This window comes from Caloenas nicobarica, chromosome 2, assembly GCF_036013445.1.
Source record: "Caloenas nicobarica isolate bCalNic1 chromosome 2, bCalNic1.hap1, whole genome shotgun sequence".
Classification (NCBI taxonomy): domain Eukaryota; kingdom Metazoa; phylum Chordata; class Aves; order Columbiformes; family Columbidae; genus Caloenas; species Caloenas nicobarica.
The window spans coordinates 25,460,304-25,488,271 of NC_088246.1; the positions used below are offsets into that span (position 1 = coordinate 25,460,304).

The 27,968-nt window shown below is 36.9% G+C and overlaps 1 protein-coding gene across 7 annotated transcripts in view; it reads left to right on the plus strand.

Annotated features, from left to right (window-relative positions):
* The window catches only part of ANKIB1 (ankyrin repeat and IBR domain containing 1), a 94,510-nt gene that overhangs the window by 44,417 nt on the left and 22,125 nt on the right, over window positions 1-27,968 (plus strand). For all 7 annotated transcript variants that reach the window (XM_065627316.1, XM_065627321.1, XM_065627320.1 and 4 more), the window contains exons 3-7: window positions 9,407-9,707; window positions 13,025-13,207; window positions 20,169-20,286; window positions 23,834-24,042; window positions 26,296-26,384. In XM_065627316.1, the coding sequence (XP_065483388.1) occupies window positions 9,407-9,707; window positions 13,025-13,207; window positions 20,169-20,286; window positions 23,834-24,042; window positions 26,296-26,384 (900 nt within the window). The remainder of the gene's footprint in view (window positions 1-9,406; window positions 9,708-13,024; window positions 13,208-20,168; window positions 20,287-23,833; window positions 24,043-26,295; window positions 26,385-27,968) is intronic.

A 27,968-nucleotide genomic window follows, 5' to 3' on the forward strand; every position in this document is an offset into this window, starting at 1 on the left:
TTGTATGGTTATGAGGCTTGGTCACCTAATAAATGCTTTGGAATATGAAATAATGAAGGGTGGTTTTGATCTGAGGTAGGAGAGTTATATATGAAGAACATGATCTGACCGGGATTTGTGGAAGTGTTTGTAAAGAAGGAAGAGGACCAAGAGAATTGAAATGCCCATTACTTTAGTAGCAGAGTGTGTGGATGGTAGAAAATAGTCGTTTATAAGGTCATTTTCATGATACCCAGCCTCAAGAGCAGTCAAGAGAATGGAGGAATGATAAAATTAGGAAGCCTTTAAAATTGAGCAAGTTCTTACTGTGGGTGAGTTCTCACTTAAGTAAACTGCCAAGGGCAGTAGGGACACTTAGAGGAGCAGCTACAGACATGGAGTAGCAGCAGTAATGTTCGCTAGATCTCTCTGAGGCTCTCACCCAGTTGGGCACTGTCTCCTAAAGCACAGCTGAGGCAGGTTGGAAAACTCAAACCCTTATCTGGCTTACTGCCATGTCTTTTTTTTCTCTGAAGCTCAAAATCTCGTTTAAAAGCAGCTCTCGCTAACTAGATGTGTTGCCTCCCAAGGTGGCTTCCCTGGTGCTCCTCGTGACTTCCTCACAAAATACACAACAGTGGGTGGGCTTTGTCTTAATAGCAGTTTGACCTACAAGCAAAGTTCAAATGCCTGTCAGCTGCGATGTTTTCAGCTCTTAAAATGGACCTTTTTGTACTTCATTTCTGACTATTTTAACCATAGTAGGCTGAACAGATGTGATGCCTCCGGAGTTCACTGGTCACAACACGGCCTTGCTCTCCAGTTACAGGTGCGGCTGTTGAGCGTGTTGAGTTGTTGCTGGTTCTTGCTACCAGGTTCTTCTGCATCCTTAGGAAAGCGGGAACCTTAGGTTGCAGTGCTCTTCCCTGCATGTGTTCAGACGCTGTTTAAATGCTCTTACTGAAATGATCATCTGTTCTCCACTTTGTTCTTACTTTTCTTTCCTTGGACATCAGATACTGCAGAATAAGATCACTTCATTAGTGACTGGTGAAATAAGAAATTTAATATGGTATACTATTAGAGATTTCTTATTCTATGTTGTCTGTCTCCTTAGTAGAACCCTTATGAACGTTTTACCACAGGCAAAGTAGAATTATATTTGAGTTGCAGAGGAGTACCGCTTTGGTCCTTGCCAGCCTGAATGACTGAATCTTTATTTCAACTGATTTTGTTACCAGGTAGAGTTTGTGACTCTGTCGAGTTGATTGGTAAATGCCAAGTCATTGTGTCCAATGGCTGAGCTTTGCCCTGGGTTTGAGGCACACGTGGCTTCCTCACCAGAGAGATCTGTTGGCTCAACAGTTACTGGAATAATGACCGAGAGACTTGCAGTTTCTCGTAAACAGAAGTAAATTTATCAGAAATAATTTTTGTAGCTAAATGCAATAGCCAGCTAAAATATTCACTGACATGGTATATAAACCCAGTTTTCCTTTTGTCCAAAATATAGACTGTGGATGATTTCATTTTTTTTTAATTTGAAATTTTTTTCAATTTAATAAAATTATCCAATGTAAGGAAAATAAAAATCAGCGTCATTAAAGATCAAGCAGCATAAGGACTGAAAGCATTTTTCTGGAGGGAGAGACAGAGGAAGATGAGACAACCTCTGTCATAAATTAACAGTTTTTAAGAAATAGAAAAAATAGAAATGATGCAAAGCCTGTTAGTATTTGCTGTGTAATTTCATCATTATTGCTATGGAAATAGTATCAACACTAGATGTCATACACTGCTAGGTAATTTACAAGCTGATATGTAGGTAACGGTCCCTGCGCAGAAGGACAAAGCTGTGTGTTTAAAGAGTGAAGATGAACACACTCGTTGGTAGTTTCATGCTTATTATTTCATCTGACTTTTGTTTGAAGCCAGTCTAAAAATAATAGCCTTACAGTTATCTGAGAAGAGAATTCAGTGTGGATAGTCTTTTCAGAAAAAACAGTGTTCAAAGGAGGGATTTGGAGAGAAGGCTGGAAGGATGACACCCAAGTTCAAGAATTGATTCTAGCTGTGAAGAAATGTATAGAAGAAAGGGCCAGAGACAGAGATGAAAATCAAACAGATTTTGCATTACAGAACACATTTAGTCACAAAAGCTGCTGGTGAACAGCCAGCTTCAGTGGAAGCTGCTTCTGATTTGGCACTCAGCTCTCTTTCTTTTGAAATCTCACTCAGAGTATAGAAATAAAAGCTGGAAGTGGCTTGGGATCACGGAAACCATATTCCTGACTGTCCAAGGGAAGGTGAAACTCAAGTCGTTCATAAATAAATGAATAAAACAGTTTTCTGGTTAAGGATAACTTAAGGATGTTGTTGTTACCTTTTTGCATCAGGAATGGTTTAATTCTGTCTTTTGATGCTGCTGTTCCTCCTAACAGGCATAGGAATGTATAAAGCATGATTTTCTTGGCCCACAGTATAACAAATGTAAGGATTAACCAAGTTTTGTGTTCCTCACTTTCAGTGTGCACTATCTTAGGGTCTGTGCTCCACAATTCAATTGCATCCCTTTGCCACTCTTACATATCGTCTCTCTTGTATTTTTTGTGTTGTACCAAACCAAAGATTACTATCTATCTACTTAATCGTATTAGCTGACACAAAACCACTGAACCAAATAAACTTTTCCACCTGTTTGCATCTTTTTAGTGAAGAGAATAGCAAGCTCTTAATAGTGCATGTTTGTATGAGACCTTTGTTAGGTGTCTTTAGGTGATGGGTTACTACGTTAACATGAGTCAGTCCAGAGGTGCAACTCAGACTCAGGTGCTGACCTACCTTTAATCACTTTGATAGTCTTTTGGAAAAAAGCTATTTGAGGAAACCATTGGTGAAATGACAGCAATACAGTGGAAAAGATTGTAAGGCTTCTTAGGGCCATTTTAGGAAAGAGTGAAGACAGTCCTTGAGTTCTAGGCAGTATTTTTCTACTGAACATTACATTAAGGGCATAAGTGAAATAGGCCCAGAAGAGTGTATGTTGGCAGAGTCAAAGATTTCCATTTGAACCTTAGATTGCTCTAAGTAAAAGGCATGATTCATATGTGCCATAGCCTGCACTTGGTTCTCTAATTGGTGGCTTTCTCTGAAAATCTGCAGAAATTGCTTGAGTATTCAGGAAATTGATTTAACCTGTTTTGCCAGATGTACCGTGCTTGGTAGGAGTCAAATGGAAGGCATTTCTGTTTAGAAAAAATACAGAATTGAAGGCCGGAGTAGAATACTTGATGTAAGGGAGCTTGAAATGTCTGTGAAAACTTTGGATTTTGGAAGGAAGAATTAGTTTTTCAGACTTCCATCAGCAGTGGAGATGGTATCACTGACAGTCTCTCGGATGCTTCCTTTGCTGTTAACCCAAGTAGCCACTGGTATAACCCTGCTTCTTACTACAGCAGGGTATTGTTCGTGTTTATGGGAATTCTGGTAGTGTTAGTGTTTTGCTTTGCTTGGATGTGCAGCTTTTGCTTTACCTATTAAACTGTCTTTATTTCACCCCATGAGTTTTCTCACTTTTAGCCTTCCAGTTCTCTCCCCCATCCCACCGGGGAGAGTGAGCAAGTGGCTGCCTGGTGCTTGTGTTGTTGTAACTTCTGGCTTACCCACACTTCTCTCAGTACTCAGAAAGCTATGGGCTTTAGGTTCATGCCCGCACTGGAGTTTGCAGTGTGACTGTTTTAGTAGCAAGCTGGATTTGCACATGCTATCTAACCCGAAGACTAGAGAGGATGTTGTGCAAGGGAACCCTGTACAGATCAGTTTATCTTGTTGCTGCAGCTCACCTTTTTCTGGTACCTTACTTGTCTTGCTTAAAACAACAGTGTAATTTGCTGTATAGTTTATGTAGCATGACTTGCTTTAGTGTCCTGCTGTCAGAACGGCTTTTATAACTTCATTTTGCACTAGTTTTTATTTTGGTTTTAGTTTTCTGTACATAGATACATCTTCTTATGTTTTTATGTGCATACATATATATACATGTGTGTATATATATATCACTATAAATATATAGCATTTATTTAGAGAGACAAAGAGACTGTAAATATGGTCATTTTTATGCCCCAAATGTGAAGGATTTTATTAAAACCTGAAGAAATGGTTGTGTTGATGTTAGTTTCCCAGAGTGAGGGAATGTGCCAGTTGTTTATTATTCAAGTTCACAGGCTTGTGATCTTGAGTCTCTTGCTGCTTTTCTGCAAATATGGGTAGTAGTAGGTGTGAATGTTACAGCCCTTTCTTTTTTGTCACATTTTTCAACACTTTTGTCATACTTTTGCCACCTCAAGTTTGGATTCTGCAAAGATCTAGAACTTGAAGCAAATTCTGGGAACTGCAACAAGAGTAAAGTCCAGCTGCCTTGTGGTTAAGTGGTATTTCCCATAGGCAATGCGTATTTTCACTGTATCAGTACATTTCCAGGTGAAACTTAGCTTTTTATATGTCTGAAGTTGTGAGCCAAATGGCAGGGGTCTAGAGCGCTGCTCTGTGAAAGTCTTACGCACCAAATACCACTGGTAAAAATAGAGCCGTGACGAATAATGAATTTGTGCATGTACAATGTATTTATTTACCCATTCTTGGACATTAGTCGTCTTCTCTGAACTCTAAGTCATGGATTCAGCTGAGCTTTCCAGCATTGGCTTGACTTACCCTTAAGACTGAAGACCTGACCCTTTGACTTTTGGAAGAGATGAAGGAGAGAAAAAGGGGGAATACTGTGGCACTTTAAAGCGCAATTACGTGTCCAAAGTGAGATGCTGGTTGCCTTTGGCAGCTCTGGTGTTCGTCATACCCATTTATGAGGCACAGAAGTTGAGCGACAAGCAAGGAGAACAAGTAATCAAAACTAGTGTTTTCCCAGGCCCAACAGTGTTGTTTACAAATGCCACAAATTGTTCTCAATTTGAATATGGTTCTTACTGAAGTTATCGACATTATTTAGAGATGGTTGGGCAATTTTGTAGCAGATAACTTTGACAGATGGGAAAATGTTGAGCTTAGGCAAGGGAATAGCCTTCTAGGGAGGTTTTTTGGATTTGTCTCTTGGAAAAAAAATAATTTGCTGATACTTCTTGCCGCAGGGGCTGAAAATCTACTTTGCTGATAGACTTATTTGAGTAGAGATATTCTTTGTGCAATGAAGCGATAGTAAGACAGTACAATTACACTTTAAAAGATTTAAATCCATCCTAGAGCTTTTCATAATTTGGTTAATAGAGAAAAGTGCCTTTCTATTTGCTTAAGAACAGAGAATCTGCAAGCAGGCAGGATGTAAGCATTCTTGGTTTAGACTGGGATATACATAACTTCTTAAAACAAGAGTTTTGTTGTTTTTTCCCAAGAGATATTTTTATGGTGGAAAAAAAATTATACTAAAAGTTGCTCACTACTAAAGCTCACTACTAAATTTCTAAAATATTGTTTAACCCTTTAGAGAGAAATTTTGGATTCAAAAAGGGCTACTGGTTTGACAGCCTTCAAATTCTACTTTTATGCACAGAGTTTCAGGCTGTGGCAGAAGCATCTCATCACTGAACTGTTGAGGATAAAGTGAAATATCTACCTCGAGCTATGGGAGAGTATTTGTATCCATTCAGTGTTTGCATCTTCTACAGAGGTTCTTCTATAAACCTACATAAATCTTAGTAATGGAAAACTAATAGGTTACAACATATAGTCCATCAAAATAGGGATGAAATCCCCATATTTTGGGATTATTAAAGAGATTTTCAGCAGCGTTGTTGGAAAAATATAGTAAGTTTTTTTTAAAAATAGAGGGAGATTAATATAGGCAGGATGGTCTCTTTAATTGATATGATTCAGTTAACCTTGCTATTATGTTAGCAGACGCTATGAATATTTTTGTTTGTGTGTAAATCATGCTGTGCTCTTCTGAAATCAGATGCCCTGTAACCTGATTCAGGAGTGAATCACATGCTTTAAAATACCACAGCATGGAATTCCACTGATGATAAAGAGCTTAATATTGAAAACAGAAATATACATTATATTATTATCAAGCCTGGAAGGTAATGATTATATAGCTAGAGATACCAGGGGAACTTTGTCTGGTTTTGGAGGAGACAATAGAGGTCTTCTCGCAGTTAAAAATACTCAGGCCCTGGTTCAGTGTCATACAGAAACCACGGTTAGTTCTTCGCTGAATTCTAAAGTAACATTTTACTTCGAATAAGAGAAGTAGCAGGAATCAATACATTGACTATAAAGCAACTAGAAGTGGGAGGAAAAGATGTGGTTAACGAATATATAAAGGACTCTCCTGACATTCAGAATACACAGATCTAATTAGTGCAGCCGTGCAGCATGTTATACAGTCAAAGTGCGAACTTTGAAATAGAGTTCGGGCACTTGATGTGAGAGACAAAAGTCCAGCCTCTTTGCAGTATTGAACTGTCCCTGTCAGCTTCGTACCGCGGGCTTGGTGTGACGCCTTTGTCCTGGTTTAAGCCTTTAATCTCGATACTTCCTCAGCTGTGTGGCCTGAGGGATTCCTGCTCAATGCCGCTGTGTTTGAAAAACTGGTACTTTTGCTACCGCACCGCAGTGCACTGTAGCGATTGCAGAAGGGATCTGGCCCTTTCTTTGTCACACTTTCTTCTCTGCTCATTCCACAGCGAATCTGAAGGTAACAGACGTCTGATACCTTTACCAACTTTGTCTTACAGACCTCAGGTAAAAATAAGTAGGCCTACTGACTTGAACATCAGTGTTACCTAGTTTTAAAAACTACTGAAAAAGGAACCACACATAAAATCTTTTCAGTCTTTAGCTGCTGCCTCTTTCTTCCCAGTTCTGTGATCTCTCTTTTTTTTTTCTTAGGGAAGATGCAAGAGTTTTGGGATGGAACATTAGGAGACACATGGATAGTAAATGCCATGGGCAGGAGGAGGAAGGAAAAATAAAATTTTTTTAAAACTTTTGTTTATTCTTGACTTAAGGACTCTGAATTGAGAAATGAACAACTTCACATTTTTCTGTTCATCCTGCAGTTTGCAAATGCATCAAAGGCTAAGTTGGGAGTGATCATTACTTGAAGTAAAAATATAACAAATTAAATTGTGAAAGGGACTTTACAGAAGAAAAGAAACTGGTGTACTATAAAACAGATTCTATTGAAAAAGTAGAGAATCTCAGATTTTAGTGAGTCTCCAAAGTTACATCTCACAGAGAACAAGATGGCTTAGTTTTGGCCTTGTATTTTCTATATCCAGGTTTTGCAGTGGGTACCTGCAAAACCTCCTGTCTAAGACATCTAGCATGCTCATATCTATAGAATTCACCCCCCAGTGAATTATCTTTTTCTCTTCCCTCTCTGGTTTCATACTATGTAAAGCTAAATCCCTTTCCTCTGAAAACAACAACAGCAAAACCCGAAGCAAACAAAATGTGCTATCACTTTTTTGGCAGCATCTTTAATCTCAAGTCTGGCATATTCATATTTCCTAACAAATGCATCTATCATGTCAGCTATCATAAAATGAAAAGAGATTTCTTTAAGGAACATTTTTGCTGCCAAGATAGGGCAACATAGAGGAGACTCTTTTGTTTTTTTCTTTAAATACTTTGTTACCACTTATTTAAAAGAACAGTATTTTAGTAAAAAGTTTAATTTTGAACTCAAACTGTTCAGAGGTTTTCAGAGGGAAGAAAGGACAAAAATCCAGCTGACTAAATGGCTATCATCAAGATACCCTTCCACTGCAGGACCAGATCAGCAGAGCCTAAATTTTTCTACTGAAATACTTGTCCAGTCTGTTTCCAATAATTTTTGACAGGGAAATTCCACACCCACCCTATATAGCCTCTTCCTTTATTAATAAAATACTTTGAGGTTTATTCTTTGTCCTGAGCAAAGATTAGGAGAACCCCAAGAGAAAGGCCTACCATGTAGCACCTGGTAGGATCTCTCGGGGACAAGGGAAAGGGGAGCTAGCATTTAGACTTGTAACCATAGCATGGGCAATAATTGAGATAAATAACATATTATTTTGTCGTTTGCTTACCAAGTTCTTCTGCTCTCCTCTGTTCAGGCAGAGCAATATGGTCTCATTTTATATTTAGGCAGTTTCTGCCTTCAGGTGGCTGAGCTGCGTTTTTAACTGGAAGTGATTGGAATTGTTTTTAATTAGACTTGGGGATGAGGGCAGGGAGGGTGGAAGCCGATCCCCTGTATTGACTTGATGAGGATTCCAGAATAAATTTTTTTCATACCTGCAAAGTCTTCGGAGTCAGAGAACAGCCTGGAGAGAGGATGAACAGTGACTTCTGCTTGGTTTGCATGTGAAGGGGCTCATAAGAACAGTGCAAGTGTTTCTGCAGTGACTTCTTGAACGTGTCCCCCATGCTTCTCATCTTGCCTGGAAACCATACTTCCTACCTTCACATGGGGCTCTTTCACCTTTGCTGTCTCTCTGATCCCAGTCCTACAAAGAGATGGTCTTTCTTCCCTGCCATTTCTCTCCATTAAGAAAAAAAAATATATTATTTTAGTGTACCTCAAAAGGCTAAAGCAAGTTTGGCTCGTATGATATGTCTCAGTTCTTCCATTTCAGAACTGGATTGTGACTTCTGTAATTCCTTGCTGGCAAGAAGCAGCAGAGAGCTGTGTTGTCTCAGGAGCTGTCGGGAATCAAGAGTTGTGATTCCAGGAATCAGTCTGTTGTTTTCCTTTCATTCCCAAGCTGATCCTTCTGCCAGTGTAGTTTATTGTTCACTTTGAACTGCCCATAAAGCATTCAAGAGAAGACTTTTAACTCTTGCCAGCCACTGTCATCTTCATAGGCGAGGGTTTCGCATTATGCGCTTCCATATATTCTAGAGTGAGACAGCAAATAGAGTCTAGCAGGAAAAGTATTTAATATATTTTCAAGAAGTAGTAAGTACTACCTTGATATCTGACTAAAGATATGGGAAAGGAGAATGGATTTTTAAGAAATTGCTCTAGCATTAGCTATTTGCAAACTACCAAATGCGCTGCTGTTCAGGACAGAGACTATAAAAAAGAAAGTATCTATTTCAATCAATCTTGTGACTTAATAACATTTATTGCAATACAACACAGAACTGTAGAATAAACTTTGCCAAGGAAAATTATGTCAGATGCTGACAAAGTAATTATATGTGGTACTTAATGATATTTCAGCAATTCATTCAGATCTTGGCTTTTGACTCCTAAGAGAAACGGAGGAGAGACGTCCCGCAGTAATTATTGATTAAGAATGTTTATCACTCACATGGCTCATCAAAATCTTGGCAAGAAATTAAGAGAGGTGTCATAATAGACCCTTCCCACTTCAGGGAAATGAGTGGAATTGTGTGCTAATTTTTTTTTTTTTCCATGTTGCAGAACTTTCCTTTTTGTTAGAGACGGTAACCCGAATAAACGGAATGTGCACAACGAGACATCTATGCACTTGCTGTGTATGGGACCTCAGATCATGATCTCGGAAGGAGCTCTTCATCCTCGCCTGACACGACCCTCGGAGGACGACTGCAGAAGAGCAGATTGTCTGCAGATGATCCTGAAGTGGAAGGGAGCAAAGCTGGATGAAGGACAATATGAACGAGCAGCCATTGATGCTGTTGATAACAAAAAAAATACACCTTTGCACTATGCTGCTGCCTCAGGGATGAAAGCCTGTGTCGAGGTAAAAGTTGATACATAATCACAAGTCTGTATGCTGCTATTAATAAATGACATGCACAGTGTTTCACAAAGCTGTTTCAGGGGGAAAAAAATCTGATAGCATATTGTATTAACTTTTTAGTTCTATTGCTTACTCACATTTGTGAAATATTATATCTTTTACACTGATCTCTAAAGTGCTTATATTTTGACCCATATCAATATGTACTGAAAAAAAAATTACATTATCCACAGAAGCTCTTATTTCTTCATCTTCTGTCTGTCTCTCTATACTTGAGATCCTCAGGTGACTTAAACTTCAGATTTACAAGGGATTTGAGCCAGGAGTTTTCTGCCTCAGTCATCTGTCTTCGTGCCACATGAGGCTATGCAGTGGTATTAGGAATACACACAATTGTTCAATATTTTCAGTTTCAAGGGCATGAAGCAAATGGGCTCACATAGTAAGATCCAGGCAGACTACAATGTCAGAAAGAATCGTGGTCGCTGGAGACTAAATTGTGGTTTTGGACCTTGGCTGCAGCTTTTAATTGCAGACTGTAAAATCAGTTGGCTTTAAACTCATCATGAAAGTTCATGGTTTGTGTTTCTTCACATGTATTTTTCTATTTCTTACTGTTTGTGATATGATTCATTAGATGAATCCAAGTACGACTGCTAGTTCCACAATTATATAAACTGGGTTATGTTATCATGACAATATGTACTGTTCAATTGACTAAACCATTTCTGACTCTGATTTGCCTTCAGTTTGTCTTTGAAGAAGAATTTACAGTCTGATCCCCATGGATTACCCTTTGCCCGAGTTTAGACACAGTTATGTAGTCTAACTAGTCATGGTTTCCACATTAGAAACATAGAGTACACCCCCAAGTTCAAACTCTGTTATGTGCCTGACCACAGAGCAAAGAACCTCGGACCCTAAGATTTGTATCTGTGATATTTTAAGCCCTCCAGTGTAGCCTGTGGTCTTTCTAACTCCTTCAACAAGAAAAGGATTATGAACAGGAACACTACATTATGAAAAGCCTGAAATAGAGCTTAGTAAAGGAATTTAACAATGTTCTCTTTTTTTCCTGGAAGTATTTGAGGATTAAAACTCTTACCAAAACAAAAAGAGAGAAGAAACTGAATTGCCAAATCATCAAGTCATCTTCCTTCTCTCTGGTAAACGGAAGGTTACTTAGAACCCCAGGAGCACCTTTAGCTTTTCTTCTCCACTGCCTGCCCAGTTTTGTGGTGGTTACTCTCACTTCAGAGCTTCTCACTTTAATCGTCTCCTTCTTTTTCCATAACTTTTCAGGAAAATCCCAGCCTTGTGTCTTCTCCCATCCCCACCACAGCTATATAAGGAAAAAAAAAATAGTCCCTTGTGGGTGAACCGTCAACTAGTTGATTTGTTCAAGAGTTGATAGTCAAATATGCTGTCTTGATACTACTCCATTCACATGTGTTAAACTTCTGAGCAGAACAGCTGTGTGGAACCCATTGCTAAAGATAGTTTGGGCAAAGTTAATGTGTTTACTTCAAATACTGAGCAGAAAAAAGGCTTAACTTTCATGCTGAATAGATTTGATTTTATGCAGATATATTCCACTCTCTCACAGTATGTTTGGCATACTAAATGGCATTTTTTGTTTAAATTACTAATGTGATTATTTAAATTATTAATCTCCTTTTAGTTGGTTAAGAGACAGAAGGCTTTTTAACAGTGCTACTAGAGAAAGATGGCATTATTATTAAAAACTTGTTAATTTGCATATTCCTCATCTTGTGTACTAGATTTTGAGCTGCATAGATCTCTGGAGTGTTCTTTCAATTATATTTATTATTTTTCTACCTCAGAAGTTGTCTTAGTTGCCTCAGTTAAATTTTTATTAGAGTTTAAAATGTACAGACAGAATGTGAAAACTCAAGTTAACAAAGTTTGTCCAATGTTAAGAAGTGTAGATAGAACAAGGTAACTGTAGGCTGGGTATCTTGGTATTTATCCTGGTATTACCTTTATTTCTATCTGATGATCTGCTATGAAGATAAAATATGGTGTCATACTTAATGACATTAATAGCTTCTCAACTAAATCTTGTTGTTACACTGGTTTGTGGTATTTTTGGGTTTGCATTTCTTTTTATTTTGGAGAATGTGTGAAAAGTTTCCAAAGAATCTACAAGAATTATTCCAGGTTTACAGTGACAAGTGAAGGAAATACTCTCTGCTGAAGAGAAAATTAAGAAGTGGCTGATCATGATCTGAAAGGTTTATGTGGAGAACAGAACATTTTGGGGAAATTTTATTTTTCTTAGAAGTATAAAAATGAAAAGCTGAGTTTTGAAATATCCTGGCTAAAAATACAGGATAGTGTTGGCAGAGCCATCGTGATCTGAAGGCAAGATAATGTTTATAGATTAAGTTTTATTTAGAAATATGATAAATCATTTTAGTAGTGAATGACTGTCCTGGGTGCTCCATCATTAGAAGTTTAGAATGTGTTATAAAGATACCATAATAAGTTATAAAAATGGTCCACTGTCGGCCTTTAAAATGTGTGGCATTTGTTGCTCTTGCTTAGATCAGTTTCTAGCAGGAGACAGGGTTGGTGAGGTCATGGGAGCAGCACAATTAGTGTTTATTAGCTAGAGACTCCATTTCTGAGTGGTTACTGGCAAGAGACAAGATTGCTGAAATGGCACAATGCTAGACTGTATTAGAGTTATTAGAATTAGAACTGTTTCGCTTTTCTCGTGTCCTCAGAAATAAGGTAGAGCTCCCAGTAGTACTATGTGCTCTCTCCGAATTGGTACCTCATCTTCCTTCCTACCCAAAGATTCTCCCATTTTCTGTCACCACCTGTGTACCAGTGCTGGGAAGAGTGATGGAGTTTCACCCATATATAAACAATAATTAAAGAAGTATCCAGCTCCATCTTGCCAGCTGCTTGATAACCTCAGGCCCCTCATTTTCTATGGGCCACTGACCATATCAGTAGAGCAGAATTTTAGTGTTTAAAACCTAACAGAGACATATTGTACAGCATTACCTTGTAAAGTATTTCTGAGATTTTGAGGTTCCATGGAATTAAGGTGGGTGTAAGAATAATTATAGCAGTAATTTATTTAATAAAACAGAGAATCTTTGTTTCGCAAAGAGCATTGCTATTGTCTCTTCTTTCTATTTTCCTTGTTAGTTCTTCATCATCATTATTATTATTATTATTATTATTATTATTATTATTATTATTATTTTCTTAACTGTCTTTTCTTCAGGGTACTATTAGAGTTGGTAATTAATAACTGTTTATTTTCCCATTTTACTTTTCAGCTTCTAGTAAAACATGGTGGAGATTTGTTTGCAGAAAATGAAAATAAAGATACCCCATGTGACTGTGCAGAGAAACAACACCACAAAGAGCTGGCTCTTAATCTGGAATCTCGAATGGTATTTTCGCGTGATCCTGAAGCTGAAAGCATTGAAGCTGAATATGCTGCTTTAGACAAAAAAGAGGTTAGAAGTTACTTTAAGTTTGGGGTATTTTACACATTCATATTTGTAGCAGTTACATTGTGACTAAATTCTGCAAAGGATTTCAGTAGGTACCGTACTTTGTACTGTGTATTTGTAAACCATTTGATTTTAACACAGCTCTTTATAATCTTTCAAGTTAAGCTCAGACAACATAACAAATCTGTTGTAAGAACTGAAGAGAAGTTTTATCCATATACTTACTTATGTGGGCTGTCTTGAAAGTGTTGCAAGCTGTGAGGCTGGAGGCAATACAGTGAGACCAAGCCCGTAAGCTGGGAAACAGTTGCTCTAAACCAAACATTTTTTACATATTTTTATTTCTTAAGATGCCTTTTTGTCTAAAAATGACAGGAGAAATTCTGAAAAGGCGAAAATCTGTGGGATAGAATAAGGAAAATGTTCTGGTGGATCTTCATAGACTGCGACTGGGTTGCATGTCACCAAAAAACAGCTGAGTAGTGCAGGATTTCAAAACAGCACATTTACTTTCTTGTTTTATAATGATGCCTGAAGCTACTGCATACCAGAACTTGTATGAAGAACAGGTGATAACAGGTGTTGTTATTGTGAAGTCAGTTTTTGAAAAAGAGAGACAATTCACTGACACAAATTTGCTTGAATTCTCGTATGCCTCACAGAAGACTCTGATTTGAAAAGGACAATTTGACCAAAAATATTCTAAGCAGAAGCTCCCTCCCCCATCCATTGTTGGATTTTAATTAACTAAATTTCTAAATAAGAATACATAGACAAATAATATGATTCAGTAGATATTATGAAGTAATTCTGTGTGAACTGAAGGACAATAGATTTCTCTATGGCTACTCCGTTCAAAAGTAGCATGGCCTTACCTTTTACTAGCTTAGGTCACTTATAACCTAATTACACTTAAAAGAAAATTCATTCAGATTTAGGTATGAGTAGGCCTGGATCACATCAACTGTTTCCCTGAAAAATGCCATGCATGGTCACTTTTATTTGAAAGTAAGAAAGTCTTTGTACTGTTCAATTCATTTTCTGACTAATTTTCTTGAATAAATTCAAATATAAACAAGCTTAGTTAGATTGTTTATTCCTAGATGAGAGGTTTTGAGATGAGCTTTAATATACATTGAAATAACAAATGTCATTAACTCATTTTAGTTTCTCTGAATATTCCCATATAGAGACACTCAAATTGTCGTAGGAGTATAGTCTGAAATTATATTTTCTCTGTTGGCAAAACCACTTTAAAAGACTGCTGCAGTTTCCTGCAGTTTCCTACTCCTTTGGTTGTATGAGTAGAACTATTTGGATGATTATGCTGTCAACTGGATCATAGAAATGATTTGGCTTGAAAGAAGAAAAAGTTTTAAAGAGTGGTAACATGTGATTGTTTTATTTATCCTGAATAATTTTTGTGTTTATATTTATACCATGGATTTGCTGGCATATGCACCAGCACAGCTAAGAGAATAGTGAACTTAGAAGTGCGGGTGCGGAAATCAAGAACCACTTGAACAGGCTTTTCAGCAAGAGCAAATAGCGTCTCGTGACTGTTTAAGGTGGATGCTCAGAGCAAAATCAGCTTAAAGACTTGATAGTTACGAAGGACTCATGTAAAGGGTGATTATGTTGATTTGGGGTCACTTCACTGAGGCCGTCAAAAGATCCAGTTCTGTTCCTCGTTTGACTTGTTGAGCATGAGAACTGAAATGCAGGCAGCCCTGCAGACCTGGATCCATCTGACACACCAGGGCAGCTTTCCCACGTGTTCTGAAGATTCTCAAGCCGAAAAATGTCAGCCTGGAATTTGGTACATTGGTTGGTGGTCTTGGGGCTTCACAAGGAGCAATTCTGCCTTCACATGCTCCCTTCTGGGTTTTTTTTCCCCCCGCTTTCTTTATGACTTTTCAGTGGGATAAGCTCTCTAATTTCTTGTGTAACTGTAACAGCACAAGTGATGCCAAGAGCACATAGCCAGGGGAAGTTCATTTTTCAATCTTAGCCGTCAGAGTGGCCAAAAACAGTTGGAAAAAAACAGTCTTAGAAAGACTGGCACTGGACTGCGATCCAGATCGCTCCATGTCCTCATCCTCCGGGTCTGTGGACAAATGTCTGGGTGGGCAGTGAAAGCCGCACTTACCACTGCCTATGGTGATGCCTCCAGCTGTTATCTCAATGGGGCGTGAGAAGTGATCCAAAAGCCTTCCCCAGAACACATATCCTTCAGCAAAATTGCCCCTCAAAGATGGCCTTCTACTTTTTTTTTTTTTTCTAAATTTCATTTTTTTTAAACTATTAAACACTGAGGGAAGCGAGTGTGCAAAATTCTTGTTCAACGTCATACTTAGATTGTAATTGTTTGGTGGTGCCCTGTAACATCTTTCCAAAACACAAAGAAGAATTAAAAAACTTCGGAACACCAAGAAATGCATTTTCAAAGTCATTTTGTCTCTTGAATGAAGTTTAGAGGAAAAGAGAAAACATTTGAAAACCACAAATAGGATTTCTTTCCAGGCAACACAGCCAAACGGGCTTAACTCTGATGTTTATGATATGCACATTAGTATCTGGCATGATAGTACCCAATACCTCCTCTTCCAGACCTGCCATGTTTACAGAATAAAATAATCCTCTTTTTCATACAAAGCAGAAGATTTTTTGTAGTGCTTTGTGCAGTGTCATTGAATTAAGCGTGTATACTCAGAGTAATAACAAAGCTTTGTTTCTGATGTTGAGAACCAACTTGTTCTTCACATTGAAATATTACCAAGGAATTATGTGAGTGCTGAAGGAAAAGGAAAGCGATGTGCCAACACACATAGAATCTACATAACATGGAAATGCTAATTTTTTTGAGAATAGAGTATAAACTGTGGCTCTCTTAACACTGTAGTTAGTTGTAGTGAAAGAAGATCCGTCTGTGATTTGTGGGCAATGGAAAGGTAACAAGCCAGCAGAGTATTTTGGATTAACTTCTTTGTCTTGATACTTTTACTTCGTTGATGAACAATCTCAAAAAAAATATATTACATAAAATTTAGGTTTATATTTATCATTTAAATGTAATTGAAGTTACACTAAATAGTATGACTGTAACTGATTCTTTTTTAACTACTTCTATAGATTTTGGTTGTTTTATTTGTACAGTCTTTTCATTTGCTGTTTATTCTAGCATGAGAGCTTATTTGTCTTGGCGATGTGTCCCTGGAAGATAACAGAAACCTTCATTTCAATCAAATCATGGAATGTTTTAAATTTACATAGGAAATGCCTGGGAATGAGCAGTGCTTCAGATCATCCGGAGCAGTTTTGGCTCTCAGTCAGAGAAATACATTGTGCAATAGCAAAATATATAATTCCTTAGTTCATTTTACATATGTGCCACCGAACACTGTAGTAATACCCCGCTTGTGGGTGTATCACAGATTTATTGAGTGTAGAGTAATTGGAATAGTTTTCTTCAGTTCCAGAATAGATGTTATATAAATATACATATAATGTAAATAGCATAAATACAACGACTTATATAAAATGATTTAAATGTACTTTATTTCTACAGATAGAGAATGGGTTTTTAAGTGAAGGAGAGAAAGGGACTACAGGTAGTTAAGATATATATACGTTTATATACATATAGTGCATATACTTAAATGAGTTAAATGGAGTATAGATAATTTTTCAAATATATGACTCCATTAACTATAGAACTCCATCCACCCATAAAGGAGGATATTTACATTAAGTATATTTGACACCATTTAATTATATAGTCATCACTGTACCAAAGACTTACTTTGCCCTTGTCTGTTGTAATAGTACTTTAAAATTGAAAATAATATTAGTTTGAAATGAACTGTTAAAATGATCAGCTTACACATTAAAAGTACTTTCAGGTGAAAAATACTTATATCATTTATGATACCTAAATATTAGCGGTAAAAAACTGAGAATAAAATAGGTAAAAAGTAGGGCCCTTGAGAATACAAAAGTGTTGAAATCTGTAGTGAGAAGCTCATCAATGCGTTAAAGTAGTAACTCAAATAGTGTATTCCAAAATCATTATATAGTGAAATGATGCTAATATTCAAAAACAGCTTTTTCACATGAAATATCAATATAGAGCTCCTCCATAAATGAGTATTAAAGGAGATTCGTGAGCATCATAAGCTGCAATCAAAATCCTTCACAGTATATGGCAGTGCAGAGATCAATGATATTTGAAGCAGTTAAAGATAAACCTCTATATTACATAAAGGATATACATCCTTATCACTAAAGACTGTGTCTTCACAAGTCTTGACAAAACTCTGTCTTGTACACATTAACATTTTTAAAGGTTCTCATTGTATAAAACCTTCACTCTGGAATTTCCAGCTTGAGCTACTTAATAGTACCAGTCTAAAATTTCCTTCTTCTGTGAACTCGTATATTATTTTAAGAAACAAATGTCCGAAGTTTCAAACACATTCTTAAGAAATATTTCCCTCATTACTTAAAAAGATAAAATTAGGATTCTTAAAAACCACAGGATCAAAAAATCCCTGCTGGTTGTGTGGAATGCTCCAGCTGAGATAATATAATAGTCTTTTACTCAAGACAGATGATTGCCAGTGTTTGACCTAGAACCAAACAGTTAAATATAACTTTGAGCATATTTGCATTTCAGGATAAAATACTACATCCTGAAATATGTGCATGTGTGGCAGGTTTAACAGAAAAAAATATTTCTTTTTGTGATATATGTGGTGTTCAACAATTGAGTACTGTTGTGCTGGCAAAGCTACGTGTTTTACAATTGCAATTCAAAATGCAGTGCAGATTCAGTCAAGACGATTTACTCTTTGCTTCCATTTTTTGCAGTATATTTGCACAATTATAATCATTCAGTCACCCAGCTGTTTATCTGCCTGTCTCCCTGACATGTTTTTATAAATGATCTCTTTTGTAAGAAATTAAGTAGGTCAGTCAAATTCCAGCATGCTATGAATCAAGCGGCCCAGATTTATATCAGTGCAAGCCATTAACATTCAGGTTGTCCTTTACTGAGTCATGGATGATCAGCAATAGAAGGACATAGAGAAACTCCCTGAACTTGGGCAATCAAGATAAAGGTCGAGACACAGTCCATTTCTCTTCTGGTTTTCTTGTTTTCTCAAAAAGGACAAAGACCCCATGTGGAGTCGTGGCACCATTACTCTTGCCAATCACAAAGTTTCTAATATGGAGAAGTTCCTGTTTATTTTACTGAGTAGATAGCAGAAGAGGTCCTTTTGGGAGTCAGTTATGGTTTTAGATGCATTTTATGAGTTTATTATGATATCTAGAATGTAGGAAGCATGTTACATTTTTAGAGTAGATGTCTCAAAATGATAAAATCATTTAGAAGCCCAGGGTATCCATTCTCTCCGTCTCTTCTGCCTTCTGCTTGGTATCCTCAAAGGGTTATGTGCACAGTAGAGTTTTACTTAAAAGGTAAACTTCTGAGGACAGAACCAGTCTTTTCCTTCCTGTCTATGTATGTGTGCTTGCATGTGTGTGCGTATTTATCTAGCACTGGAGAGTCCTGGACTATGCTCTACATAAAACCAAAATATAGATAGTAAATAGTAATAGTGTGTGATCTTAACTGTGGTTATCTGTCGTCACTGCTGCTCTGTGTCCTTTCTTCTCCAAATTGGTGAAGACAATTGCCACTTGGTTACCAGATTCCTAATTAGTCCTGAGCACAGATCAGTTTTATGTCAGATGCTTTAAATCTTTTGTTAGCTATCCTTTATATAAATAAACCAATGCATGTACGAATATTTTTTTTACGTACTTTCTGTATCCATTGTTTGTACATTTCCTTCCACTTGTTTTTCTCTTTCTACCTTTTGGGCATTTTCCCTGTGCGACACTAACAAATATATTTGCTGTCATGTTCTTCCTTTCTTAGTTTTAAAAAGGAGCCTGCAAAACGTGTATGCATCTCTAGTATCTTGGTTGGAGCTAATTCAGAACCCTAACATTATTGCCTTTTTGTTTTTCTAATTTGACCTTTTTTCATGCTCTAATAAGGGGATGGAGCTCCAGAGCAGGAATGCCGCTGGATGATCTGCTCTGAGTGTGTAGGGCTATCAGAGTTGGCCAGTGTTTCTCAAAGAGGGTTTTGACCTCTTCATGTACAATGAATCCCCAACCTTGGAGACAGTCAAAAGTTGTCTGGACACAGCCCTGGGCAGCTGGCTGTAGGTGACCCTGCTTGAGCAGGGCGGTTTGACCAACAGGTCCCTTCCAACCTCAACCATTCTGTGTTTCTGTGAACTTCTAACTATATGTCTCATCTATTCATGATTGACTTTTCCATTTCTGTGAGGGTGGATATTGCCTCAAAAGACCTGTACCTGATTCTGTTCACAAACATGTCCCCTCTTGCTACCTCATGTCTCAATGTATCCTCCTCTAGATCAATTCAAATCTACTAGGTCTCAATTCATGTATGAAGTTAGTGTCAGTGGATCTATATGCAGTCTATGTTAACCTGTCCTTTCTCTCACTCTCCCCTGAAATCCTTAGTTCAAATCTAGTCATGCATTTTCATACCCATGCCACAATACTTGCGGTTTAATCACTTCAAAATTCAGTTGGATTCTGTGAAAATCTAGCTTTTTTTTCAGAGAGAGCGCATCAATGTTAGAATAGCTCATCATTTGAACACAGCCTCCAACTACAATGGAGAACTCTAGAAATATTGTCTTTTAGATTTTGAAATGTACAAAGATCTTACTATAAATATTGCAAAATGACAGCATTTCTGTGTAGCTTTGCATGGTCATTGGTCTGCACAATGAGTAAATTTCGTCACATCTTACCTCACAGTTGAGATTACAATCGATAACAGTGCTTTGATATGGAATTAGACGTCTAACTGGAAAATAGTGCTAGACATAAATTGTCTTTCTTCTTCTTCTCAAAGCCATATGAGGGGCTAAGACTTCAGGACCTGCGAAGGCTGAAGGACATGCTGATCGTGGAATCTGCTGACATGCTCCAAGCCCCGCTCTTCACTGCAGAAGCTCTACTGCGCGCACATGGTAATCCAGAATCTTAAAGACTAACAAACTTTTCAGCAAAATCAAAATTGCAGTTGTAGGTTTCCTTTTTATTTCCAAGTAAAAGAGAAGTAACTGTTAATCAAATACCAGGAAACAGTTCATACAGTACTTTAGAAAGAAATACAGCTGCAGTATGTCAAAAAGCATTGAGGCAGACAGGGAAGCTGAAAGGAAAGTGATTCAAACTAGGAATTATAATGACAGACATTTTAACTTAAGTAGTATGGAGAAACAGAGTTTTCCTATTTTAGTGAGAGATACAGAAGTAGAACTTCCATGGTTTTATATACTAAAAAAAGTCAAAATCATTGTACCTGTTTTTGACAGACCTATGGTTTTCTGCCACTATATATTTGCGTATAAAACTGGATCCAATTTTATTTATTCATTTACTTACTGTTGCAATAAAAGCAGTCTAACCATTGTAATAAATGGTTCAAAACTGCCTTGGCAGTTAAAGCATATGAGTGTTTGTCATTTGAAGGATTTTTATAGTTAACTCTTTTAGTATAAGGCAGACTTTTCTGTTTGTATATCTCTAACTAGTTTAATTTCACTGAAATCAGTCTTTGTACTTGTCATGTAGTTTAAACTGTGGTTGTCAGAATGAGGATACACTGAGTGCAGAACAGATATACAGAATCCAGACAAAAGTATCTCTCTGAAACTCAGTGGAAGCTTTAGGCTTTGATTCAGTCATTCAAAACTTGTGCTTACTGAAGCATCTGCCTTGTTACTGTGTGCCAAAGAACTACTCAGGCAGTTGCTGGATTAAGCTTTCATACCCTATTATTTTTGTGGGCTCCTTGTGAAAATAAAAGGGAGAGGGAAAAGTGAAATAGAAAAATGTTATTTTAAACCCGCAACTTTTGGCACACTTTCATGAGGAGGTATGCTACCTGAAACTCATCTTTTACATTATTTTTAATAGTTATTATTTATGGTCCTTTTGACATTGAATTAAGTCAACTTGAACTTGTGCCTGTCTGATGATATTTAAGGCACAGTCTTTGCGTGTAGGTTTTTTAATGTTGATTATTTGTTTAGTACTTATAATGTATTTATAATATGTGCAATCTTTGAATACTGTTTTGGATTCTCAAAATACTCTCATTAAGGCTAAACATTTTACTAAATGGGTAGGTAGTTTCTGTAACCTGTGCAGATATTTTGAAGAAGAAAATTATGGCAATACCATTCAAACTCGCAGCACGGTCCATAAGTCCAAGAGCAATGAGGTTGATGTAAACTCTGCAGAAATGTCTGCCAGCATCTAGCGAGCCGGAATTGAAAGTTGAGAAGAAATGAGTCTGTGTTTCAAAGGTCATTTTACTGATGTTGCCGTAGTGATGTCGCGGTAACTTAATGCAATTGGCTGGTGAAGAGAAAGAAACACAGACAATTTGCAAGTCATGAGAAAGTCAACTATTTTGCCTGTAGCTGTAGTCATACACTGGAAATTTTTCAAACATAATTTGTTTTATTTGAAATGAAGACGTAGAATTGGTTCGGCCTCATAAAGGGAGTAACTGAGCTATTTACAAAAGGCTTAGACAATTGGGAAACATCAAATGCCAAACTGTAATGTTTTTGCATTTCATCTTGAAATTCATAAAAGAATACTGTGAAATCTTCACTTAATTCACATTTAACGTAAGAAAAACATGTCTTAAATTCTTGGAAAGATCATTCTTATGTACTAATTTTTAATGGTTTACAGATATGTAATATTAAATCCAACAGACTTTGCTTTCTTTGATCATACAACTACATCAATCTACTGACACAAGCTGTAAGAGTTGAGTTTGGTTTGGTTTGGTTTTTTTTCATTAAGAGACAGAAGTATTTAGAGTTAGACCAAGATAAAAAAATTATTAGGGCAGTCATGAAAATAAATAACTTCACCGTTTTTCTACTAGTGTTTTTTCAAAATTGTTCCAGTTCATTTCAGTATAAAAGAGAGACAATTCAGCAAAGATAACTACCACATATTTTACTAAAACTCACACATTAGTAAAGAAAACACAGTAGAATCCATTTAGTAGCATGTCCTAACTCTGGGTCATTTTAAAGATACAGTACAAACAAAGGAGCTCAAGAAAACTTTTAGCAAATTTTATCTGTATCTTAGCATCAATCAGCTCCCCTCTGAAAGATTATCAGCTCAGGGTAATTTGAAAAATGGTAATAAAAGTCACATGTTTTGCAGTGTAAATATGTTCAGGGTCCATGTCTTTAAGCTATTGAAAGTAAACTATAACCCATGATATGTTTTAGTGTAGATGAGTAACACCTGATCAGTAAATCATTTCCAGCTCAAAGGCTTTTTTTCATATTAGGAGGGAGCAGATTTTATTACGACAGCAATCACTATTTGACAGCGGCAATATTTTATTAAGTTCAGTGCTTAGAACACGCATTTTTTTTCCAGCATTAATACAGTATAGGAATACTATTTGTCTTTTTCCTATAAAATGTAAAATTCAATAAAAATAACCCAGATCTTTTGATTAATAACATTGAGTTTCCAGTGAGAGTACCTAGTATTAAAAAAAAAAAAATCTTCAAAATAGATATTTAAAGTGATAGGAAAAAATTGGAAAATTTCTCTTTCCTTCTGAAATTCTGGTTCATCTCATCTGTGCATAGTGTGAATACTTTAAGATTCAAATCAATACAGGAATTTTTTAATAGAAAAATTCACTATTCTTCAGATGCATTTAGTATTACTCTTAGGTATCAGAAACAGCATTTCAAACAATGGCTAAGAAATATTTTATTCAGTTTTAGGATTTCGTGCATAATAAATTTTGTTTCGGTTTTTCTTTTTTTTGTATATAAATGGGCAATGTTAATTATGAATAAAAGTAAAGCATTCAGTAACACAATTATAGAAGAAAAATGTAGTAAGAATATGTGAAATACTTTGAGCAATCAGGTGGGGTTTTATTCTTTTTGTTCCCCAGAAATACATAACTGTCATATGCATGTATGAAGACTGGTAACTCATTAGTTCACAAATCTTTTTGTAATCTGATTTTATCTTAGTCTTCTTCCTTCATTTGTAGCAGTTGGCTTCATTTTCTTTAAAAAAACACAGTAGATAGAAGTCAATCCATATTGAACAACTTTTTTCGAAAAAAGGGAAAATATCGAAGATTCTGTCATGCAAGGGCTGTTATATTTTGTTCTGTCTTTGCAAGTCACTGAAATTCTGGTTTCTGAATCTCCTAGCTACTAATTGCTGTAAATAAATAGTACAAATAATTATATTTAAGACTGATACTGCAGGGAAAGGAGATGCTTGCAATGCAGTTATTTACATAAAAACATTGCATTATGTATTATCTTGGAATGTGTTCTGTAAAATTCAATGTCTGAAGTTCCATTCACTTCCACTTACCAGATTTATTTCTTTCCAATTTTTTTAGCTTGGCATTTATATATTCTTTTGAGGGCACAGTTACAAAATATATTCAGAACATTGTCAGCTGTGTAATTTGCTGTGTCTGTGCCCTTATTGCAGACTGGGACAGGGAGAAGTTACTTGAAGCGTGGATGTCGAACCCAGAGAACTGCTGCCAGCGGTCGGGGGTGCAGATGCCAACTCCCCCTCCGAGCGGATACAACGCCTGGGACACTCTCCCTTCTCCCCGCACCCCGCGCACCACTCGCTCCTCTGTGACCTCCCCCGACGAAACCAGCCCCTCACCAGGAGACCTTGAGACAGCTGTGGTGAGTTTGTAAATAGATCTGGAATTGTTAGCAGGGCAGAAGAGCTCATTTCTAAACATAGCGCACCTACGTGGACACGGGAGCTGCGTTGTCATCTCATTCTGAAAATAAGTTTGTGAAGATGGGAAGTGTTTCTTTTGCCAAAAGCAGTGAGCAGAGAGGTTGACGTCTTAAACATTCTATATAATAACACAATTGAACATCTGGCTAATAGAAAGCACTCTGTTTTCACCTTGGCTGTCACTCACAAAGTAGCATTTTATCCAGCTACAATCACATCAGTGCATTTGGCTCTTTTGAGCTTCTCTTCTCATTTCATACTTATCAAGATGTTCACTTTCATTGTATCCATGTCCCTGAATGTACTCAATGCTGTGAACCCTGCCTTTTGAAAATTTTTTCTTTAGAAAACAAAATTCTCTTTGTCTGCATTTTGAAATGTCAGCCCACTAGTGTACTGTAAGCTTATAATTACTTTTACTATGTGTGGGCTGCTTCAAGCAGTTTACAAGGCTATCGCAAATTTGAAATATGAAAGCGTCTTTCATTAAAATCAGTGTGGTTCTTTTGGAAGACAGAGTTCTCTTTTTAATAATCCACAGCTGCAGCATTATAAAACTTTTGCTCCATGACCTAAGCATTTTTCTAGAACATTATATGCAGTGTTGCAAGTGGATCATCCCTAGGTCTCATATTCAAATAAAGATCTTGCATTCCTGCATAGAAATCTTTTATTTCTTTAATTGTAAAATGCTGAAAAAGAAGCTATATAGAAGGAATAATGTTATCGTACAGTTATTTACATTAGCACTTAAATATTGTCTGGGAATATTTCCTAATTAAAATGTGTAATGAAAGATTACATGTCTTCAGTTTTACATTGTGTGCTTTGTTTTCAATCGATGATCCATAAGGCCGGAGTGCAAGTTTGGATAATGATCGCCATGCTACATCTAGAGTATCTAAATCCGAATCCAGAATTACACATTTAGTATTCCTGTTTGTTTAAAAATCTTATAAAGAGCTATCAAAATAATATTTTCAAAATGTTGTTTATGAAATAATACATATTCTCATTTTGGCAGTTAGATAAAATAAAAGCAATAGATAAAATAAAACCACAAGCTGTAAAGCTTCTTTTCAGATTTTGTATTTACATCCTATCTTATAATTAAAACTGTTCCAGTAAATGTTCTGTAATTGATATTTTGAACTTGGGGCTTAATGAAATTCCTTATTTTAAAGTTACTTTTTAAACAAAAATTAAGACTCTCATAAATTTAATAGCAAACATTTGTGAAGCATTGTCAGCTTCTAAAAATTTTATTTTGGCTGAAATGAGTGAAACAACAATAAATGCCTTCATCAAGTCTTGCACTTAAAAGGCCCGCTTGTTTGGTTTGGTTTTGGCTGTAACACAAGTGCTTTTAAAAAGTAGCATACCATAGGATAACTTTTTGAAAATGTTCTCTGTGTGTTTAATATCTAAAGTATTGAAAGCTCAAGTAAATTTCCATGGAATCTTGTCTCCAATGGAAAGAAAAATCTGCTTGTACTCCTTGAAGACCATGAATATTTATTTTCACACCTAACCACAAGCTACCAGTACTTTCATCCCTATGCTTTAAATGTTTTCAGAGTTAGGGTCTCAGTATTCAATGTTATTTTTTCTATAGTACCTAGTTGTATAAAATTCAGCAGTGGTATCTTCTGTTGGAATACTTTTAGCTTAACTTATTCTTTATTTTGATCAAGAGTCTCAAAGTATTTTTTTAAAAGCAGTATTTGTGTAGATTATTACTTTAAATAGTTGCTGCTGTTGCACAACTGAATTGCTCCGCCTTGATTTGGACCTGATTGTGTGAGATGCTGAACATTTCCTGTAGCCTTTGTCATCTCCAAACTCCATTTCTGGCTGCCTGTGAAGCTAATGAAAAATTCAGGTGCCTTTTGTCCCTAAAACTCTTAATTCTGAGGTGCTAGCACTCTGCAGGTTGAAGCACTTGCTGAGCTGGAGAACATGACGGAAGACACCCCAAAATGTGCTGTTTGGATAGGAAACAGAGATATCTCATCCTTCCCATTTCTGTTTCTATAGCTTAAATAACTTCCTTTCTGGTTACAGTTAAATTTTTTCCCCTACTGAGCACTTCTTTAAATTTTTGCTGAGATTTTTCCAACATAATGCGTCCTGCTAACAACATACAAGGCTTTAGGGTATTTCTTAATCAGAAGTATTTTCTTCATCTACAGTGTGACATTTGTATGTGTAATATTTCTGTGTTTGAAGACCCAGTGGATATGCCTTGTGGACATGACTTCTGCAGAGCATGCTGGGAGGCGTGAGTAAATGTGCTTTTCTATCTTTTGAGAAACTTTTGTTGTTGTCATTTTGAAGAGGAAAGCACAGAGACCACAAACAGCTAATGTTAAAGTACTGTTTGGCTTTCAAAGAGTTGCTGGTTTGACCCTATTGAATATTTAAGTTGCCATACCCAATGGCTATCAGCTGTCGTAGGCTTACATAATTGGTCCTGATTCACCAAAATTCAACAAAAATCCTTTTGGTCCTGATTCAACAAAACTCCTAAGCAAATGTTTCAAGCCTGTGTGTAAATAGATGAGCCTACTCTTGATTTGCTCAGTGTGCGTGTGGTGTTGGCAGCGTTGGGGTTTACACTTTCTAAATTAAGCACATGCCTAATTCCATCTCTGAGTTTAGCACACAAAACTTAGGCATCATAAATCCATTTCCAGTCAGAGAAGCAATTAAAATGCTTTCTTACATTGAGAGTTAGTAACTGAGGAGTAGAGTTAACTTAAACATTCTATTAGTGTAATGCTTTTGTTACTACATAATTTTTTGCTAGTAAAGACTTGGACATGGACAATTATGCTAGTATAAATATTAATCATGCTTCCCAGGATCAATTATATCTGTATGCAGTGGTTATATTCATCTTTGTCCTCAGTCAGGAGATTGTACCTCTTGATCTGTACCACTGTAGTGTCTTGTCACAGCGTCACACCAGCACAGACAGTTCTGCTGCACATCAGCCCAACTCCCATGAGCCCATTCCTCCTATGCTAAGGAAGAGCACTTTCTCTTCCATACGGGCTTTTATAAGGCAGTTGCTTTCAGTGGTAAGCAAATTAATAGTCTTGCTGCTGTTGTCTTGCAAACTGTTATGCAGCGATGCAGAAGTTACTGAGAGATCAGTGGCTTGACACGGCGCTTCTAATTTGAGTGCTGGACTGTGTGTGCTGCGATTTGCACGTGCACTCGGAGCTCTGGCTCAATGTCAAGCAAGTGCTGGCGGTGGCACCTCTAGGGTGGGATGTGTCTTTCCAAGCCAGTCATTTCAAAGTTACTCAGAGCACAGCCAGGACTGAGTTGTCCCATTCTAAGATATGAATCTAAGATGGGATGAATTGACAAGTCTCTCTACCTGAACTATTAAAGGATCCCAGGCGGCTAACTTAGAATAGCTGCCTGTCCTTTGGATTATTAAAGTTAGATGACATCCTTGATGTCAGATTAATAAATTACAGCTTTTAAACTAAGCAACCTTGTGCACTGTCAGTTAAAGTCTGGCTTTCAGCAGGTTTCTGAGCTCGTTCCACCTCGCATTCTGGTACTTAGGGACTACAAAGATCTCAGTTTAGAAATTTGTTTCCAAGAACAGACCTATTTTGACTAGCAGAGTTGTAAAAATTAATTGCGTATCAAATTAATGATTTCCTAGATTAATTACACTTACATGTTCCGTTTCTGGTTTAAGTTGGAAGTAATGCTCAGCTTAATTAAAAATTGCAGAGCTGTGTCTGATAAATGGCAAGGATGGGAACCACAAACACATAGGGCTGAGCGTAGCTGATGGGGCTCGTTTTTGAACCATGACCGTGTTCTTTTTTTTTTTTTCCAT